A 14,708-nucleotide genomic window follows, 5' to 3' on the forward strand; every position below is an offset into this window, starting at 1 on the left:
TTGCGGCCCCATGCCTTCTCTGTGGCCGTACCCAGGGGCTTCTCACAACTGTCACGGCAGCATCCTCAAAGCTGGGCATGGGGGGTATGGGGACCTACACCCGCAAGAGCAAGAAGGCCTGGGGTGGAGAGGTGAAGTCAGTCCTGCCCATAGCAAGCCAGGAGATGTCGGGCAACCTGCCTGAGGAAAGGAAGGAGCCAGCAGGGGACACCTCCGGGAAAACAGGGGCCTCAGACAGGTGAGGGGCTGGAGTTGGGGGGACACCCAGGTGGGCAAGGCCTGGGACAGAGGTACTGGGAAGAGGCCTGGACATGAGATGGGGGAAGGGCAGGGACTTAAGATGGGGGACCCATGCTGGGGAGGGTCTGGGGAGGGAGGCCTTGGATGGGTAAGGGCCTGGGACAGGGCACCTGGTGGGGAAGGACAGGGAGATGTGGATGTGGCCAACGGACAGAAGCATCTGGTGGGGAGGAGGTTGGAGATGGGGGTTTGGGTTGGGGAGGAGGCAGAGATGGGGTCCTCCCACAAGTGAGGGGTTGTGGATGGGGGATACCAGACATAAAAGGGGACGGGCTAGGGAGTAGAAAGGGAATGTGCCAGGGCCCGGAGTGCGGGGGGTCCTGTTGCTCTCAGCCCCTTCTGCAGGCCTGGCAGCCATCCCCTGTGAGGACAGGGACCCACCTCTCTCTCTGTTCCCCACCCGCGCATCACCCTACTTTCGAGAGCGATAATCCCCCTGTATGAGGAGAACCCCAGATGGTGGAGCAGGGGGTTGATGGGAGAGGAAGGCTGGAGAGGGCCGGCAGACCTGTGGGTGAGCCTTAGGGGAGGTTTAGGGGATCTCTGCCACACCTCTGAGCCCCACCTGCCTCCCTCACCTGACTGTGCTTTGGGATTAGGAGCCACTTTATCCAGATCCTGAAGTTGAAGGAATAATATCCAGAGAGTGTCAGGGTCCTGTGAGGTCAGCCCTGAGGCCTCCACCAGGGAGAAAGAGTATCTGCTTGAAGGTGAGTGTGGTGGCCATAGGCAGAGGGGAAGCGTCAGAAACGGACCCTTTTCTTGTAGAACATCTCAGGGGTGCAGGGCCTGGCAGGACACGGGACACATTTGGAGGGACTGCTGGAGTCAGACTGCCTGGGTTCAAATGCCAGTTCTAACATGCTGAGCTGTGTGATGGGCGGCAGCTTATTCAACCTCTCTGCGTCTGTTTCCTCATCTTTAATGTGGGAATATAATAGTACCTATCCTTGAAGGAAGTGCAAGGATGAACTGAGACACTCTGTAAAATGCCCAGAACGGTGTGTGGCACACAGTAGGCATTTGCTAAAGAAAACATGGCAACCCCACCCACAACTCAGCCCCCCCACCGTGTGCCTGCCCTCCGAGGCCTGGACCATCCCACTTGCGGCCAGCCTGTCAGGGACCACCACCCCATTCACAGGAGACCTCGTGTTGGCCTCTTCCAAGGTGGAGGCTACTCCCTGGAACCACTTCCACAGTTTGTACAAGGAGCTTCAAAACTCGGCCATGGCCAAGGCCTGTGGGTGATGGGGGCGTGAGGCATGGGTTGGGGCCTTTCCCACATCAGGCTGGGCCCCAGAATATGTGGCCTGGGACTGGAAGGAGCAGTCCCCTTTCTTAACCTTTTGGGACATGTTCCCTCCTGCTTCCTGTCTTGCCTAGAGGTGGGGTGGGGCTGCAGGCCTGGGGTCCTGGGCTCCCTCACCTGCTCGGAGACCGGCTGGACTCCTCTCCAAGAAGGTTTGCCCAGTGAGGAGAAAAGCGAGGAAGAGAAAGTGAAGGAAGAGGACAGCTCATTCAAGCTCTGTGTCCCAGGCATTGTTGCCCTCCAGTCGCCACTGAACAAGACTTTCAGATCCACAGACACAGTGCGTAAGGGCTTCCGCCCCTCCCCTCCCACGTGGCCCCAGGCCCAGGAAGCCTCACTTTGGCCGGTGGCTCAGGGGTGCAATACCAGCAGGTACCACCAGATGGTACCAGAGGACCTAAGATGACCACCTGAGCCCGGGGAGCAGTGTGTGGCTGGGCTGGAGGCCACACTAGGTGTAGCTAGGGTCTTCCTCGGGGTTTGAGGGGGTGGTACTACTCAAGCAGCACCCTTTCCCCCAGCCCAGAGGTTTCTAATGCCTTCAGTGGCTGCCTCCATCCCTGGTTTTCCCATCATGCACTGCTGTGACAGAGCCCCGGAGGGTCCTCTCTCCCAGTAGAGTCCCGGGCAGCCCAGACACGGACAGCAGTTGGGTTAGCGGTGATAGCATACATAATATGATGAAAATCGTGGTTCACATTTACATAGCCATTAATGGGGCAGACCCTCTTTAAGCACTTTTCATGAAATACTGCATTACGACTCTGAGGTAGGTCCGATTGCCACCTCCAGTTCACAGTGAGAACTTGTCCGATGTCACACAGCTAGTGATGGGCAGAGCTGGAATTTGAGTGCAGGCAGTTTGGGTTCCAGATCCAGGCTCTTGAGTCAGTTGGTGGTGGGGGCAGATACCTGCTCCTCACATGCTGTCCCCAGTGGGTGAAGACGCAGGCTCTTATGCTGCCGCTGCCGGAGGAGGCCCTCAAAGTGAGCTTCCTGGGGAAGGCAGGGCGAAGGAGGGGTGGTGCCTGGCTGGCTCCACTCCTGGAATAAGAAAGGGCTGTGACTGAGGGTGAGCAGGAATCACACAGAGCTGGGATGAGGCTCAGGGGGCGGTTGCACTTCCGGGTCCTTGGGTTCCCAGCAGGCTGCTCCACTCTACTTCTGCCTGTCCTCTGCCATCTCCCTGTCCCCTGCCATTTCTCTGGCTCTCAGGTTTCCTGGAGTCGGAGTTGAAGAAGCTTCTGGGAATGCAGCAAGAGTCTCGCCTCTGGAAGCTAGGCAGCCAAGAGGGCTGAGAGCTGCTACCCGGCCAGAGATCACCCTGGTGGAGGCAGGCATTGTGGATGGCCAGGTACGCTTGGCCCGTGCCAGACCACCAGCCCTGCCTGGAGAAGGTGGGGTTGGAGGCTTACCATCCCCTCCGCGCCCTGGGCCCTGGCTCCAGCCCCACTGCCTGGATAGGGTAGACATAATGCCTTCTTGGTGGTAGTATTTCTGAATTCAGGACCCTGGCCACCTGAGTGAGTGCACGCAGCATGCACATAAACACACACACACACACACATACACATACACATACACACACACACTCTCTTCTCCATCAGTCTCTCTGTTTCTCACTTGACTTAGAGTCACAATGTCCATTTTTTTGGTCTCAACTTTGCCATTCATTTGCTGTGTGGCCTTGGGCAAGTCCCTTCCTCTTTCTGAGCCTCAGTTTCCTCATCTGTAACATGAGTGAATTTGTCTAGACAGGCTGTAAGTCTTTCCTGTGCATCTGTAATTCACACGATGCTGCTGTTTTTCTAATCTCTCTCCCATTCTCGTCCACTCCAAACACACATAGGCTCAGGGGAGTGACCCCACTGGGTCAGACGGAGTACCATCCTGCTGCTCCCCATCCTTGACATCGGCCTTTAAAGGTTAGACCTGTCTCAGCTTCTCTGAGTGCATGTTGATGGATCTGTTGAAAGTGTGTCGATGACCTTTTTGGTTAATTTCCATCCATTCATCATCTCATTCTTTTATTCAGTGGACATTTGCCCTGACAGTCTGTGTAGCTTACAAAAGGAAAGGGCATGGGGTTTGGAGGCCAGAGGTTTTAGTCTGGCATTAGCTTGTTCTGTGATGTTGAGTAGAGGCCTCAGTTTCTTTACCCGTGAAAGGGGAATGTTGCAAGGACCTCCTGAGATGATGTGTGTGCAGCTGTAAGCTGCAAAGGCACTCCCTTGTGGGGGCTTAGCACAGTGTGATTCACTTTGGAGCAGTGCCTATCAGAAAGACTTGCCACCTGGGGCTGGGTGTGGTGGCTCATGTCTATAATCCCAGTGCTTTGGGAGGCTGGGGTGGGCGGATTGCTTGAGCTCAGGAGTTTGAGAAAAGCCTGGGCAACATGGCAAAACCTTGTCTCTACAAAAAATACAAAAATTAACCAGGCATGGTGGCGTGCACGTGTGGTCCCAGCTACTTGGGAGACTGAGGTGGGAGGATCACTTGAGCCCAGGCAGTTGAGGCTGCAGTGAGCTATGAGAATGCCACTGCACTCCAGCCTGGGCAACAGAGCGAGACCCTGTCTCAAACAAAAAGGAAAGCATGCCTGCTGGGCACTGAGAGGCATCCTTCTGATTGCCCCAAGCCCGCCTGCATGCCCATGTCACAGGAAGCCCGTGTGTCACCTCATCCACAGCCACATAGGCTGTCAGCACGTGGCAGAGCCCGTCACTTTGTCTTTTCACACCGAAGGGTTTGAATCTTGGGATCTGCCCTCACTGGTCCCTCCCCCTTCTTCCCATCCCCTCCCCAGCCAGCCTGCCCTGTCCCAGGAGTCACAGTCCTGGGGTTGCCTGAGTAGTGCTGAGAGGCCTGGGTCATTTATGGGTGGTGGCAAGTAAGGGCTCAGCCCAGTCCTCACTTTGGGGACAGTTGCCTTAAGAAAATCTATCTCCAGTGGGTGTTTCAAAGGTCCTGTCCTCATCCCCATTCCTATCTCCTCTTGCTGCCCTCAGGGACACTGTGCTGAGGGGGAAGGAGGCTGCCCCCAGCCTTTGGGGAATGCTGGGCACCTAGGGAGGGGCACGGAGGCAGCAGCAGCGCCACCTTGGGCTTGATGGGAGAGCGCAGACCCCCCTTGGGGTGGGGTCCAGAGGTGAGGGAGGGGAGGGACTGGCTGCGGTGCTGACTCCTGGGGCTTCCAAGGACCCCCCCAAGTTGGAGGGAGAAGGGATTCTCCATTTTGTGGCAGGGAGGTGGCTCAGGGTTGGTGGAGCTGTGCCTGCCGAGGGGAAGTGGGAGAAAGGTGTCCTCAGGTGCTTGTCTCTTGGGGGCAGGGAAGAGGTTATGGGGTACAGAGAAGACTGAGGTATCTTTCTTCACCCATTTCTGTCCCCCAGTGCCTGCTTCTTGAGGAGGATGAGATGGGAAACTGGCCTCCTTAGTGAAGCCGGCGCTGGCCCCGAGTCTGCCCTGCCCAGATCTCCGGAGCTGGTACATGGGGGTATCTCTCTTCTTAGGGTACATCTAAGGAGCCCCTGTGACCAGCGGGTCTTGAGACAGTGTCCATGTGTCTGTAAGATGGGTCTGCCCCAAATTCTATCCCACCCAGCCAACTCGGGCCTGTGATGTTATTAATAAAAATCTACTTTGACTTTGGCCTCATTGTTAGCTGTCTTTGGACCCCGCCCCTCAATCTTCAACCCTGGAGCAAGCCCAGTCTATCTGAGGCCTTGATCTAGTCCCCAGTCTATGCCCAGGGGGCTGCTAGGGCTGCCCTGCTGCAGAGTGGAGGGGCTGCCGCAGGGCGTCTGAGCAGAGAGGGCAGGAGGTCTGGCTGGCCTGACCTGGGGCTGGTGAAGGACCCAGGGCCCAGAGTGCCAGGGGCCGTCCACAAGCCCTGCCCCTGTTAGGAGGGGTGCCCCTGACTTCCCTCCCTCCCTAAGTTCCCAGGCCTTGCCGTAGCCTCCTAGGGAGGATCCGGGAATTCTCCCGCAGGAAGTTCCTGCCCAGCCCGCCCAAGGACAAAGCCAGGAAAGAGGCCCTGGGACAGGGGATCTGCCTCGGGAGGGCCGGCCTGGGTAGGCCAGGGGTCCCTGGTGTCCAGTGTTGCCTAATCTCAAAAGTAAAGGTGGGCTTGGGGTGGGGTGCCTAATGACAGGCCCTTACAGGCCAGGGAAGGAGACCGACACACCTGGTTTCCCAGAGATGAGATGGGCAGCAGGGCCAGGCCTAGTTTGGACACCAGGAGGTGCTGTTCACCAGAAGGTCCTGCTGGCTTCCCTGTGGGGTCCCCCCTTCCTTCCTTTCTGCCTGGGTCCAGGCTCTGAGGCCCTTCAGCCGATGTATGAGAAAAAAAGCTCACTGTCCCCAACTCTTTTCAACATGACTGCTATCCATGGAAGCTCGTCTGATGGTCCCCATGGGTCCCCACGGTGTCTAGCCTGAGGCCTGTTGCAGAGCTGAAGTTCAATGTCAGAACATGATGGCCATTCTTAGTCATCACTGTGATTGATAACCACAGCTGTTGGTTGGATGGCTGGCCCTGTGGCCACAGACTTAGCGTGGGGAGACAGAAACTGTAGCAGCTGGTCCCCTGCCCTGACCCAAGCCAGCCCAGTGAAGGTGGGAGTCCCCGCTTCTGTCCCCCAGCCTGCAGGGCATGGGTGGAGCCTGGAGAGGGCTGAGGGCTTTCTCCTGGGCTTCCTGGCCAGATCGCATGGAGTCCTTGACTCAGACCCTGAGCTGGGGCTGGGTGGAAGGGCCCATCTGGACTGTCCCCCTGAGTCAGCCAGGAGGCGGCCTTGTGACCAGATGACTCACCTGTGCCCTAATTGCCCTGTTAATCATTTCCTCCCAGAGTGTTCTCTGTTGGGAAGGGTGGGGCCTTGCAGGGCTTCCCTGGGAGCACCTGGATGCGGGAGGGAGGGGCGGAGGGGGGCAGAAACCTTGGTTCGGGGTGTGGGACCCTGGGCTGCTCACCGTTCCTCTCTGTTCCTCATTTTCCCTGTCTGTCCAGTGAGGCCCATGGCACCTTCTCGTCCGCTCCTGGGATTCCTCTGAACTGCGGGGGTCTGTGAGGCTGGGAAGTGTGGTGTGGTTTGCTGGTGCTGTCCCTGGAGCAGGAGGGGGTCTGTGTGCTGGAACAGGCCTGAGGGCCTCTTCCCAACCACACAGCATCCTGGGCTGGTTTCTGTGGAAGGGCTTGGCTTGACATTTCTGAGTGGTGAAGGCAGAGGTGACCCAAGGACCTGCTGTGGGGGAAGGCCCCGTGGGTGAGTGCACAGGGCTGGGCTCTGGTCAAGGCCAGAATGGTGAGAGCCCAAGCGTTCCTGAAAGGCCTCAGAGAACACAGCAGGGGCAGGCCTGTGGGGTGGGCCCGAGGACTGGGGAGCACTGCAGCATTGCCTTCTCCCCCTGGCATAGAGATATCTGGGGACGGCTTCCACGGACCCTCCTGCAGCAACACACTCACTCGGCGGAAGGGCCAGCGGGACTGAAGCCCAGCCCATCGCACTCACTCGCCAGGCCCTGGGAGGGGTAGTATTCCCCTGGAGGGTGCCTTTCCTAACTTGCTCAAAAGGGGCAATGGGCTGGCAGTGGCCCTGATTGCATCCATGAGGTTTGGAGCGTTGCAAAGGGACTTGCCAAGTCTGACACTCTCCTGGTCTCTCTCTGTTGGTATGTAAGTGTGTCTCTGTGTGTGTGTTTCTGCCTCTGTCCCTGTCTCCCCACGTCTCCCTGTGTCTCTGTCTCTCTCACTGTATCTCAGGTGGGACGAAGGCAAAAGCAGAGGCACCCAGGTCCATTCTGAGAGAGTTTAGGGTCTCAGTGGTGGTTGAAAGGAAGGCAGTGGGTTGGGTCATTTAGGAGCTGGGGGTCAGGGTGGGTGGCCCCAGGAAAATGTGGGCAGGGCCAAAGGTGGGCCTGCCCACCTCAGGAGACTGTATGATCCCCCTCCTGTGGCCCCCTGACCAAGACCTCCCAGGGAGATGGTGCCTCAGGCCCTGTCTGGGGTCACTGGGTGTCAGCCTTGCCTATACTAGGGTGAAGTGAAGGCAAAACCAGATATTTTGTCCCCCTTCTCAACTAGGAGATGAGCTGGAAAGCAGAGAGGCAGAGGGGGAGAGACTCACCTGGGTTGAAACCCGGCTCCCACTACAGCAAGCTCATATGACGGTGGACAAGTCTCATATCTCTCTGAATCTCAGTCTCCACATCTATGCAATGGGTGAATCATAGGCTTCTCATGTGAGCTGAATGAAGAGCTGCTTGGCTCATAGAAGATTCTCAAAGAATCCACGGGGCCAGGCACAGTGGCTTACGCCTGCAATCCAGCACTTTGGGGGGCCATGGCAGGTGGATCACCTGAGGTCAGGAGTTCAAGACCCGCCTGGTCAAAATGATGAAACCCCATCTCTACTAAAAATACAAATAAATTAACTGGGCATGGTGGTGGGCGCCTGTAATCCCAGCTACTCGGGAGGCTGAGGCAGGAGAATCACTTGAACCTGGGAGGCGGAGGTTGCAGTGAGCTGAGATCGCGCCATTGCACTCCAACCTGGGCGACAAAAGTCAAACTCCGTCTAAAAAAAAAGAATCCATGGAACCATTTTTATGAAGCATCTACTACATGCTAGTCCTGTTCCAGGCAATGGGGAATAGAGCAGTGAACAAGACATACACAACCTCCACTTTGGGGGGCTTACATTACTGCTAGTGAGACAAACAATAAACAGATATGCCAGGGTGACAGGTGCTATGAAGAAAGCTGAGACTGGATAGTGGGGGGGATATCACAGAGGGATGGGGAGGCCTTGCTGAGGAGGTCGTGTGCTGGAAGCCAGGGAGGGAGCCATCGGGGGAAGGGCAGCCGCAGGCACAGCAAGTGCGTCGCCCTGAGGCGAGAGCAGGCCTGGTGGGTTTGAGGAAAGGGATCCGTGCAGCTGGAAGGGCGTAAGTGGGAGGGAGTGGAACAGGAGGTGAGGTCAGAAAGGATGTGTGGAGATGATGTGCTTTGCTGATCAGGGGTTTAGAGGTTTGTTTCTCTCTCTTTTTTTCTCTGTTGCTCGGGCTGGAGTGCAGTGGCGCGATGACAGCTCACTGCAGCCTCCCCTCCTGGGCTCAATTGATCCTCCCGCCTCAGCGAGGACCGCAGGCGCGCGCCACCGCACCAGTTGGGATTCTCGGATCCAGTGTGGAGAGATGTGATGTGCATTTTTAAAGCTCCCTGGGCTGCCGAGGAGGGAAGGCTGTAGGGGGCGGGGCCTGAAACAGGGAGGCAGGTTCCCAGGCTGCCGCAGACGTGGGGCGGGGTCGTCTGGCTGTGACTTACTACAGAGGTTGTGAGGGGGAACCAGGGGGTACTTACCACTAGGGGGAGCGCCTTGGCCAACACCTCTGCTCAGTGGGGAGCCAGGCCGGCCCCAGGTGGTACCTCCCCCTTGCCCCACATGAGGGACTTGCGGGGGACTTTGTCTTCATCATCCGCAGGGTGGAGCGGGGTGGCCTGGGACCTGGAGTCCGGGAAGAGTCGAAGGCCTGTGGGCGGCCGAGGTCACGCGTGGGCGCCTGCCGGGGGAGGGCGGAACCAGGAGGTTGGCACCGCAGTGCCTGTGTGCACCGAAGCGCAGCAAACACGTCTCGGCCGAGACTGCCCGGCCACCCCAGACTCCAGCGGAGCGTGCGTACTTGGGCAGTCGCGCGCATCTGAGAACCGCCGAACAGTGCCACATTTCCGTTCCTTCTGGCCTCGCCCTCAGGGGTCGACCGGCGGCAGAGCGCGGCGCCTCCTGTGCTGAAGAAAGCTCCCTGGCCTCCAGAAACTCAGTCAGTGGTGGGAGGGCCGGAACAGACCCGCGCAGTTAACCAGATGATGATGTTGCTGTAGTATAGCTTGGAGAGTGCAGAGAAGGAAGCAAGCAATGCCAGCAAGGAGGAATCCAGAAGGCTTCCAGGAGAAGTCACCATTTGTGATTTGGGCTTGCATCAGGAGGAGGAAGTTGACAGGTGAAATAAGGGGAGGGCATGCCTGCCAGGCAAACAGTCTGTGATTGGGAAGAGTCCAGTCTGCACCATGACCCCACTTTCTACCTTCCTGACCAAGTAGGAACCATTTGGACTCCTCTACTGTCCTGGGCCTCCTTGTTTAGTCCACTATTTTATTTTATTTTATTTTATTTTATTGAGATGGAGTCCCTCTCTGTGGCCCAGGCTGAAGTGCAGTGGCGCGATCCCGGCTCACTGCAACCTCTGCCTCTGAGTTCAAGCGATTCTCCTCCTTCAGCCTCCCGAGTAGCTGGGATTACAGGTGCCCGCCACCGTGCCTGGCTAATTTTTTTTGAGACGGAGTCTCACTCTTGCCAGGCTGCAGTGCAGTGGCGCTTTTTCGGTTCACTGCAACCTCTGCCTCCCAGGTTCAAGCAATTCTCCTGCCTCAGCCTCCTGAGTAGCTGGGACCACAGGCACGCACCACCACACCCGGTTAATTTTTTGTATTTTTTTTTTTAGTAGAGACGGGGTTTCACCACGTTGGCCAGAATGGTCTCAATCTCTTGACCTCGTGATCCGCCCATCTCGGCCTCCCAAAGTTCTGGGATTACAGGTGTGAGCCACCACACCCAGCCTTTTTTTTTTTTTTTTTGAGAGTCTCACTGTGTCGCCCAAGCTGCAGTGCAGTGGTGCAATCTCGGCTCACTGCAAGCTCTGCCTCCCGGGTTCACGCCATTCTTCTGCCTCAGCCTCCCAAGTAGCTGGGACTACAGGTGCCCACCATCATGCCTGGCTAATTTTTTGTATTATTAGTAGAGACAGGATTTCACTGTGTTACCATGCCTGGCTAATTTTTGTATTTTTAGTAGAGATGGAGTTTCACCATGTTGGCCAGGCTGGTCTCGATTGCCTGACCTCAGGTGATCCGCCCTCCTTGGCCTCCCACAGTGCTGGGATTACAGGCGTGAGCCACTGCACCCAGCCCACCCATTTATGTTTAGCTCATTTTCTCTCCGCCATCTGATCCACTCAACACCCCCACTCTCACTGCCTTTGCTGGAGCCCTAAATCACCACCCTAGCCTTCCATCCTCTCTCTGCATCTGCCCCACCACTGCCAGGGTGCTGTTGGCTCTCTTCTTGTCTCCCCCTCTATAACCCATACCCATCCTGTACAGCTCAGCCATGGCACCTGCTCCAGCCCTGGTTTCCTCACAGCTCCCTGGTTTTAGGGCTAACAGGATTCGCTGCATGTGTTTACTTGCTCTCCCCACAGGAGGCAAACACCGCATAAAGGCAAGCCCTGGGGGTACGGGCGGGGGTTTCGGGGGAGCTTTGTTTCCATTGTCTGCAGTGTCCAGCACAGTGTCAAGTTCAATATATGGCACTAGACTGAATGAGCAGAGGGTGGCTTGCAAAAGAAGGCTTAAAAATAAGGGTGGGTGAGAGCTGGAGAAGCAGGCAGGGGCTGGATTATATAGGGCCTTACAAGCCAATTTAAGCAGCTTGGCATTCATCCTCAGGGCAATGGGAGCCAGGGCTGGAGACCTGGGAGAGTGGCCTGGTAAGATGTATAGCGATGGGGCAGGAGCTAATGTGGAGGCCTTCACAATGGTCGCAGTGAGAGAGAAGTGAACCTGAACTGGGACAGTGGCAGGTGGAGTGGACAGGAAAACAGAGAAGTGGTTCTCAACTGGGGGCAATTTTATCCCCGCCCTGAAACATTTAGCATCACCTGGAGACAGTGATGTCACAACTCGGGGAGTGCTACTGGCATCGAGTGGGTAGAGGCCAGAGACGCTGCTAAATGTCGTACAATGCACGGGACAGCCCCCATGACAAGGAATGATCTGGCCTGAAGTGTCAGCAGTGCTGAGGGTGAGAAACCCTGCCCTAGAGGAAAACCCAGAGAATCGCCTCCTCGGTGGAGGGAAATGGAGCACATCTCAGCCTGAACTCTCAGAGCCACGCTGAGGCCTGGTTCTTCTGTATTTTAGCCATGTAACAACCCTGAGCGAGTCACTCAACCTCTTTGCACATCGGTTTCCTCTTTTTTTTTTTTTTTTTTTTTTTTTTAGATGGAGTTTCGTTCTTGTCACCCAGGCTGGAGTGCAATGGTGTGATCTTGGCTCACTGCAACCTCCGCCTCCCAGGTTCAAGTGATTCTCCTGCCTCAGCCTCTCAAGTAGCTGGGATTACAGGCATGCACTGCCACATCCAGCTAGTTTTGTATTTTTTTTTTTTTTTGAGACGGAGTCTGGCTCTGTCGCCCGGGCTGGAGTGCAGTGGCCAGATCTCAGCTCACTGCAAGCTCCGCCTCCTGGGTTTACGCCATTCTCCCGCCTCAGCCTCCTGAGTAGCTGGGACTACAGGCGCCGCCACCTCGCCCGGCTAGTTTTTTGTATTTTTAGTAGAGACAGGGTTTCACCGTGTTAGCCAGGATGGTCTCGATCTCCTGACCTCGTGATCCGCCCGTCTCGGCCTCCCAAAGTGCTGGGATTACAGGCTTGAGCCACTGCGTAGTTTTGTATTTTTAGTAGAGATGGGGTTTCTCCATGTTGGTCAGGCTGGTCTCTAACTCCCAAACTCAGGTGATCCGCCCCCCTCAGCCTTCCAAAGTGCTCGGATTATAGGCGTGAGTCACCGCACCAGGCTTTCCTCATCTTTAATAAAGGTATTGGGAGGATTAAGTGGTTGAATGCATATTCAGTGCCTAGGAAAGAGACTGACACACAGTAAGCACTATGTCCCTGAACTACCGTGATTTTAAAGCATCAGGCCTCTGTCCAGACTCCCGCACTGACTCCATATTGCCCCAGTCCTTTAAGGGCTGATAAGGCCCCTGGCATCTGGCTCTTCCTACGTCTACGACCCCATCTCCTCTTGCTCTCCTTCTTGTTCTACATGCCCTGTCCACCCTGGAAATTTTTTTTTTTTTTGAGATGGAGTCTCACTCGCTCTGTTGCCCAGGCTGGAGTGTAGTGGCAGGATCTCGGCTCCTGGGTTCCACCTCCACCTCCTGGGTTCAAACAATTCTCCTGCTTCAGCCTCCCAAATAGCTGGGACTACAGGTGTATGCCACCATGCTTGGCTAATTTTTGTATTTTTAGTGGAGCTGGGATTTCACCATATCGGCAAGGCTGGTCTCGAACTCCTAACCTTAGATGATCCACCTGCCTCAGCCTCCCAAAATGCTAGAATTAGAGGTGTGAACCACTGTACCCAGTCACACCCTGGGTTCTTTGCTGTTCCTTGCCCACACCCAGCTTACCCTGCCTCAGGGCCTTTGCCCTTGCTGTTCCCTCTGCCTTGGAGACGTTGCCTTTGGGAGTCTATGTGATTCACTACCTCACCTCCTGAGGCTTCTGCTCAGCTGTCACTTTCTAAGGGGGTATCTCTAAACCACACAATGTTTAAAAAAAAAAGGCAATGGGTGCCGGGGCTTACACTTGCAATCAGTCCCAGCACTTTGGGAGGCCAAGGTGGGTGGATCACTTGAGCCCAGGAATTTGAGAACAGCCTGGGCAACAAGGTGATTTTTTTACTTTTCAACAGCTAATTTTTGTATTTTTAGTAGAGACAGCATTTTGCCATGTTGGCCAGGTTGGTCTCCATGCTAGCCAGACTGGTCTTGAACTCCTGGCTTCAAGTGATCTGCCCACCTTCGCCCCCCAAAATGTTGGGATTACAGCGTGAGCCACCATGCCCAGCCTATTTTGCCCTGCTTTATCTTTCCTGAGATCACTTTCATCATCTAACATATTATATATTTAACTGAAATGTAAGTTTCATGAAGGCGGGCATTGTTGCCTGTTTTGTTTGCTGCTGTGAGCCCAGTTGCCTAGCATATATAAAGTATTCCTTAAACAGAGCCAGGCATGGTAGCTCGCACATGTAGTCCCAGCTATTTGGGAGGCTGAGGCCAGAGGATCACTTGAGCAAGACCAGCCTAGGCAACATACCAAGACCCTGTCTCAAACAAAAATCAAACATAAAATATTCCTTAAATAGTGCTTGAATGAATGGAGCAAGTGGAAGACTCTACTAGGAGTCAGAGAAGCAGGAAGGGAATGGAGAGAAGATAGGATGGTGGAAAGGAGTGCAGGGGCTGAGTGGATCCTGAGAGAGGCTGGGGTCCTGGCCTGGCCTGGGGCACGGAGCCTCAATCGTCTGCTGTCCCCAGGCCCTTCCACCCAGGTCTGCTCTGCTTACCAGCTCCTAGACATGGCTCTTCCAGCCCAGGCAGATGGCCAGGCCTGAACAGAGTGTCCTTTCCCCTCTGATAAGCTGCCTCCTTTCATGGGCACGAAGGGCAGGATGTGTCCTGCTGCTCAGGAAGTGCCCAAGGGTCTGGGTGGGCCCCTGGAGTGGGCAAGGGGCTGGGCATCTGCCACCTTGGCAGCTACCCTGTGTGGAGGCAAGGCAGAGAGGAGCAAGGAGCAAGGGGCAGGGGTCAGGGCAGATCCCAATCCCTCCCCAACATGCCCCACTCCTCATTCAGTAAACAAAGCTCTATTTAAATTTTTTTTTTTTTTTTTTTTTTTTTTTTTTTTAGACAGAATTTCACTCTTGTTGCCCAGGCTGGAGTGCAATGGAGTGATCTTGGCTGACTGCAACCTCTGCCTCCTGGGTTCAAGCGATTCTCCTGCCTCAGCCTTCCAAGTAGCTGGGATTACAGGCACCACCATGCCCAGCTGATTTTGTATTTTTAGTAGAGATGGGTTTTCTCCATGTTGGTCAGGCTGGTCTCGAACTCCCAACCTCAGGTGATCCGCCTGCCTTGGCCTCCCAAAGTGCTGGGATTACAGGTGTGAGCCACCACACCCAGCCAACAAATCTCTATTGAGAGGCTGTTGGGAGTACAGCTGTGAACAGTCCCTGCCCTGGCCGGGTTTCTGTGATTGGCTGCAGCTCAGTTTCTTTTGAACCTGAGAGCCCAGGTGTAGGTTTCCAGCCCCCTCACCCCAACAGGCCTTTTTTTTTTTTTTTTTTTTTTTTTTTTTTGATACAGGGTCTCACTCTGTTGCCCAGGCTGGAGTACAGTGGCACAATCTCGGCTCACTGCAGCCTCAAACTCCTGGGCTCAAGCAATCCTCCTGCCTCAGCCTCCCAAC

General features: G+C 55.6%; 1 protein-coding gene across 1 annotated transcript; it reads left to right on the plus strand.

The window, feature by feature from the left end:
* Window positions 1-86: 86 nt before the first annotated feature.
* On the plus strand, window positions 87-5,200 carry LOC126953363 (putative gametogenetin-binding protein 1). The gene is given in 6 exon segments (XM_050788838.1): window positions 87-238; window positions 988-1,010; window positions 1,687-1,896; window positions 2,828-2,914; window positions 2,917-2,945; window positions 4,942-5,200. Coding segments are annotated over 6 exon segments (609 nt in total). The 3' UTR covers window positions 5,050-5,200.
* The last annotated feature ends 9,508 nt before the right edge of the window (window positions 5,201-14,708 follow it).

Source organism: Macaca thibetana, chromosome 4, assembly GCF_024542745.1.
Source record: "Macaca thibetana thibetana isolate TM-01 chromosome 4, ASM2454274v1, whole genome shotgun sequence".
Taxonomy (NCBI): domain Eukaryota; kingdom Metazoa; phylum Chordata; class Mammalia; order Primates; family Cercopithecidae; genus Macaca; species Macaca thibetana.